The 5,906-nt window shown below is 57.5% G+C and overlaps 2 protein-coding genes across 2 annotated transcripts in view; one reads left to right on the plus strand and one right to left on the minus strand.

The window, feature by feature from the left end:
* Positions 1–6: 6 nt before the first annotated feature.
* MEPCE (methylphosphate capping enzyme) lies at positions 7–4,528 on the plus strand. Its single transcript, XM_010837891.1, is given in 5 exon segments — positions 7–511; positions 514–2,099; positions 3,294–3,512; positions 3,686–3,812; positions 3,931–4,528. Coding segments are annotated over 5 exon segments (2,061 nt in total). The 5' UTR covers positions 7–435; the 3' UTR covers positions 3,984–4,528.
* A 590-nt stretch (positions 4,529–5,118) lies between these two features.
* Positions 5,119–5,906, minus strand: part of PPP1R35 (protein phosphatase 1, regulatory subunit 35) — a 1,758-nt gene continuing 970 nt past the window's right edge. Inside the window, exons 2-4 of the mRNA XM_010837925.1 lie at positions 5,709–5,906; positions 5,492–5,628; positions 5,119–5,373 (exon numbers count right to left, since the gene is read on the minus strand). Coding sequence (XP_010836227.1) covers positions 5,200–5,373; positions 5,492–5,628; positions 5,709–5,906 — 509 coding nt within the window. The 3' untranslated portion in view covers positions 5,119–5,199. The remainder of the gene's footprint in view (positions 5,374–5,491; positions 5,629–5,708) is intronic.

Raw genomic sequence — 5,906 nt, forward strand, 5'->3', positions numbered from 1 at the left:
TGGTGGGCTTCTGGGGGTGGGGGGCGGGCTGAGAAGGGCTATATTTAAACTCCCGGAGCCGTTAAGTTGGTTCGTACTCCGATGCGCGCGCAATCAGGGTGGTGGCAGAGTGCGCATGCGTGATTCTCGGGAGAGAGGAACGCGCCCCAGCCGTGCGCGCTCGCGCCGGAGCGGTAGTGGTGGAGGAGAAAGGGGTCGGCGCACGCGCGGTTGAGTCCTCGAGTTGTTCGGGTCTCGCGGGCATCTTGTTTTGGTCTCGCGGGCGAGTGGGGCGAGCTTTCCGGGGAGGCGCTTGGGCACGAGACCAGGGGAGACGAGCAGCACTGCGCGCGCACTCGGGGAAGGAGGGGGGGAAGGGAGCGTGGTCTAGGAAGGGGGGTTAAGCCCCCGGTGCCCCCCTGGTTGCCCTCGACTGGAACGGAATAAGGGGAGGAAATGATCGAGATGGCGGCGGAGAAAGAGCCGTTTCTGGTGCCGGCCCCACCGCCGCCGCTCAAAGATGAGTCGGGCGGAGGGGCGGCCCCACGGTGCAACCGCACCGAGAGGCCGCCTCCGGGGAGCTCCGCGGCGGGACGCAGCGTGCGCCGGGCCCGCGCGCTCACTCGGCGGGATCCCCGGCCTCTGGGGCCTGCAAGGAGAGCCCCGGGGCTGCATCCACCCCTCGAGGCGGTCAGTCGCAGCAGCAGCAACGAGGGGGCGGCCCCCAGGCGCAGTCACACGGGGAGGCCTGCTTGTCGGATCCGCACGGGCGAGCCGCTCCCCCGGACGTGGGGGAGGAGCGACGGGGAGGAGGCGGAACAGAACTGGGCCCCCCTGCTCCTCCTCGACCCCGGAATGGCTATCAGCCCCACCGGCCCCCAGGGGGAGGTGGGGGCAAGAGGAGAAATAGCTGTCATGTAGGGGGAGGTGGTGGAGGCTTCAAACATCCGGCCTTCAAGAGACGCAGGCGGGTTAATTCGGACTGTGACTCTGTCTTACCCTCCAACTTCCTCCTGGGGGGCAATATCTTTGATCCCCTGAACCTGAATAGTCTCCTGGATGAGGAAGTGAGCCGTGCACTCAATGCGGAGACCCCTAAGTCATCCCCGCTTCCGGCCAAGGGGCGAGATCCAGTGGAGATCCTCATCCCCAAAGATATTACAGACCCTCTCAGTCTCAATACGTGCACTGATGAGGCCCAAGTTGTCCTTGCTTCGCCACTCAAGACTGGTCGGAAGCGGCATAGACACCGGGGACAGCACCACCACCAGCAGCAGCAGGCAGCGGGAGGGAATGATAGCCACTCCGCGCTGCCCACAACCCCCCTCACTTCCTCACTCCACGGGGAGGGCACCACGCAGCAGCATGGGGGCCAGAACCGGGACGCCCCCCAACCCTATGAACTCAACACAGCCATCAACTGCAGGGATGAGGTCGTGTCTCCCCTTCCATCTGCCCTCCAGGGTCCCTCAGGCTCCCTTTCAGCCCCTCCAGCTGCCTCAGTTACCTCTGCACCCCCGTCTTCCTCCTCACGACATCGCAAACGACGCAGGACTTCCAGCAAGTCAGAGGCAGGGGCTCGGGGTGGAGGCCAGGGTTCCAAGGAAAAAGGCCGAGGGAGTGGGGGGGGCCGTCACCACCTCCAGCCACTACCTGCTGCAACCTTCAAAAAGCAACAGTGCAAGTTCCAGTATGGGAATTACTGCAAGTACTATGGGTACCGCAATCCTTCCTGTGAGGATGGGCGCCTTCGGGTATTGAAGCCTGAGTGGTTTCGGGGTCGGGACGTCCTCGATCTGGGCTGCAATGTGGGCCACCTGACCCTGAGCATTGCCTGTAAGTGGGGCCCATCCCGCATGGTGGGCCTGGATATCGATGCCCAGCTCATCCACTCAGCCCGCCAGAACATCCGACACTACCTATCTGAAGAGCTGCGTCTGCCACCCCAGACTTCTGAGGGGAGCCCAGGAGCAGAGAGTGAGGAGGGGACCACAGCCATCCGAAAAAGGAGCTACTTCCCAGCCTCGCTGACAGCTAGCCGTGGTCCCATTGCTGCACCCCAAGTGCCGTTGGATGGAGCTGACACAGCGGTCTTCCCCAACAACGTTGTCTTCGTCACGGTAAGAGGGTCCCCAAGCTCCTGGGATAGGGGTCAGGCATGAAGATGAGAGAGAATGAGAACATGGCCAGCAGGGTTATGACCCAGAGGGTTCCTATGCATGCACCCCTCCCTGGAGAAGCCAGGTCCTCAAGAGAGTGGTCTGAATCTGCCATTGATTCCATTTTGGTTGTATCTGCCCTTCTATAACCTGGAAAGGCAGGGGCTGTACCTGGAGTCCTTGCTCATGACAAGCCCCAGGATAGAGGCAGCTTCCTTTTGCTCTGCTCCTGGACAGTATTGTAATCTAGACCCATCCACTTTCCTTTGGAGGCTGCTGCTCATACTCACTGGGGGATGTGGTCCAGATGAAAACTTGTCTTCCAGGCTTCTGTAGGTGCCTGAAGGGATGGGTGTCAGACATTCAATGTCTTGGGATGGGGAGGAGGATTAGGCTAGTGGCTGGCTAATTATGTCCTGCCCTTTGATAGGGACCTCATTTGCGTTACACACACAGTTGATTGTCAGTGGCCAGGAACCCAAGCGACTTGGTCTTAGATCACCACCACACTGACCCTAGATGGTGGGATGGGGAACTGTGCAGGAGAGTACCAAGTCGTAAGGATCTGTGCCCTGACTGCACATCAGTCCCCAATACTTCAGTTAGTCCACCTACAGGAATAGTTGGCAGTGTGTTCAGTTACACCCAGAAGAATGGACTTTGCAGAGGGGTGGTAGTGAGCTAATCATCTAGGTCTCCTGAGAGATGGAGGTCTTCATTTCTCTGGAAAAAAGGAATAGGCCTGAAACTTTGATAGTCCCACCTAGGGAAGGAACCCACAGGTCTCCCTTTCAACATGAGTTGGGCCCCTTTGCAGAACATTGAATCTCTCACCTTAAATGCCTGTGGGGAATAAGTACTGGACAGGATCCTCGGAGAACCCCAGCATTCTTTCTCTGCAATTTGAACTTAGCTTTGATTGCCTTGTGGATAATTTGCTCAATTTAAAATTACTCAAGCTCTATGTTTGATTGGCTTAACACCAATACAGAGCAAGAAAATGAGACTCAAAGAGGGCAGGCACCATTTGGGAGTTGTTTTGAGGAGTGTCGGAGAAGCCTGGCCAAGGACTCAAGTGAGGCTGCGCAGTGGGTTGAGAAGGGGCGGTGGTTCTTTTTCACCTCTGTTGTCCTCACCCCCGATTCTCGCCCTCAGGGTAACTATGTGCTGGATCGAGACGAACTGGTGGAGGCCCAGAAACCCGAGTATGATGTGGTGCTCTGCCTCAGCCTCACCAAGTGGGTGCATCTCAACTGGGGAGACGAGGGGCTGAAGCGCATGTTTCGCCGGATTTATCGGCACCTACGTCCTGGGGGCATCCTAGTCCTAGAGCCCCAGCCTTGGTCTTCCTACGGCCGGAGAAAGACTCTCACAGTGAGTGGGGGTTTCTGTGGAAAGTGGGGTAGTCCTTCCTTTAGTTGAGGCAAAGAAGACCTCAAAGAAGCAGAGAGACTTTTTGAAGAAGGTGAAAAGGCCCCGCCGGGTGGGCCTGCCTTCACCAGCCAAGAAGGCAATAAGCTGAAGTGATCCCTTACCTTTCTCCCTAGGAAAGAATCTACAAGAACTACTTTCGAATTCAGCTGAAGCCAGAGCAGTTCAGTTCCTACCTGACATCCCCAGAGGTGGGCTTCTCCAGCTATGAGCTCGTGGCCACACCCAACAACACCTCCAGAGGTAAGGCTGGCTTCTTTTGACCAGGGAGGAAAGGAGGCCGGTGCTGGTGCAGGGTGCAGACCAGTGTTGGGGTCTGGAGGCCCTGCCAGCCCCTACTGAGTGCACACTCTTCCCTCAGGTTTCCAGCGTCCTGTGTACCTGTTCCACAAGGCCCAGTCCCCCAGCCACTAAGTGGCCCCCTGAACAGAAAGTGTGAAGAAGCTGCCTGCTGCTCCAAAGGACCTAGGGGGAGAGGAAAGTATCTCCAGGTCTTTCCTTTCTGGCTCCAAAAACAGTTTCCTCTCCTGGATCTGCAGAGAAAGCTTTTCCTGTGTTGCAGCCCCAGCCTCTTCCCTACACCTCTGGCACCTAAGCAGCAAGCCCAGCTGTGCTGGAACCATCATCTTCCTCTCCCTCAGCCCACTGGGCTGGATGGCATGGACTGTTTGCTGCCCTCTGTTCTCCTAGGGCATGGGAGGTGGCGGGTATCAAGTTCTCTGGCCTCTTCCTGCTGTTCTCCCAAGGAGAGAGACTCATTTCTCCTCGGCCCTTGTCCTGAGCTGCGTTTCAACAGACCACCAATACATGGGCTGAGGATTAAGAGGGGGATGTTGGTGGGGAGGCGTGCAGGTACTGTGAAAATCCTTCCCTCTGCTGTCCCCCACTGGGAGAGGTGGTTGGGTTCAGAATGTGAGAACAGCACAATAAACTTGATGTTTAGGGCAGCGGCCCCCACACCTGTGTTTGGCACACTGTAGTTTGAGGGGGCAAAGATGGTGGCTCCTGGCAGAACCTGTGCTTCCTCTCTGCCCAAACTACAGTCTTAAAGAAGAGAACAGGTGTTTTTTTCAGTGGTTGGGAAGATTGTTGAATGCCAGTGAGCCCTCTCTACATGTGTTCAGTTGTGTCCCACTCTTTGCTACCCTACGGACTAGCCCACCAGGCTCCTCTGTTCTTGAGATTTTTCAGGCAAGGCGACTGGAGTGGGTTGCTATTTACACATGAGTATAGAGAAAACCCTAAGCCAGGAAAAGGGAATATAATGTGAATTTTGAAGAAGCCATCTACCTTCCCCCAAAAAACCCACTGACAAAATTTGTTTTGTGGAAGCTTTGGGCACAGGCTGACTTTGGAAGAGTTAACCATGGAGTTGAAGTGGAACCAGGGGAAGGCACTTTTAGGACCAGAGTTGGACACGACTTAGCAAGAACCTGCCTGCTCTGCTTCTCATCACTACCAAGTTTCTTTAAAAGGGGACCAAAACGACTTTCTGACCGCTTCCAACCTGAGTCTTGACCCCATGTTAAGGCTCCCAAAAAGAGTCCCATTTATTAGCAAAACCACTTTATTCTGATAAATAGTTTCAACACCAAAAAATACGAACTAGCAATCCAGGGAGACCCCCGGTCTACGCCTCCCATCGCCTCAGTGTCCGATGCATAAGGAAGGTATCTTCTGAAGGACGGGGCCGGAGTTGAAGCCGGAGCGGGGGCAGACCTTCCAGGGTCAGGTGTGGAGATTCATAAAATAATGTTTCCGGATCACACAATATGGTCATGTCTGGCCCTGGGCCAGGTGGCTCCTGTTGGAGCACAAACAAGGTTGTACTCGGAAAGGGGAACTGAATCCCTGGCCTTTGGGGGCGGGGAGTGGAGTGGGGGGGGGGGGGGGTGGTAGGGGAGACAGCCCAGGTGCCTCACCTTTGGAGGTGGGGCTCGGGCCTGCGGCGGCAGGAGCGCCAGTTTCTCCCTCAGCGCGGCGTTCAGAACCTGTTCCTCCGGCACCTGCAGACTCACCAGATCTCGGAAGAGCCGCTTGGAGCGCGGCACGTTCAGCCCTGAGACCGCATGAGGGGCGGAGGTGAGCGGCGCCGCGCACCCCCGCTCCCGCGCCCGGCCGGCCGCCTGCCCCCCTCACCCTCGGTCACGCTCTCCTCCAGGCCGCAGCGGGTCTGAAATGACTTTCTCAGCTGTTCTTCCACGGCCTTCGCGGCATCAAACTGGCCCCCGGCTGCGGCCCTCGCGGCCTGCAGCTCGAGGCTCAGGGCCAGGCTACTCTGCTGCACCGGCGCCCCCAAGTCCTGAGGCGCCTCGGGCTTCTCGCTCGATGAGGCGG

Source organism: Bison bison, unplaced genomic scaffold, assembly GCF_000754665.1.
Source record: "Bison bison bison isolate TAMUID 2011002044 unplaced genomic scaffold, Bison_UMD1.0 scf7180017864085, whole genome shotgun sequence".
NCBI lineage: Eukaryota > Metazoa > Chordata > Mammalia > Artiodactyla > Bovidae > Bison > Bison bison.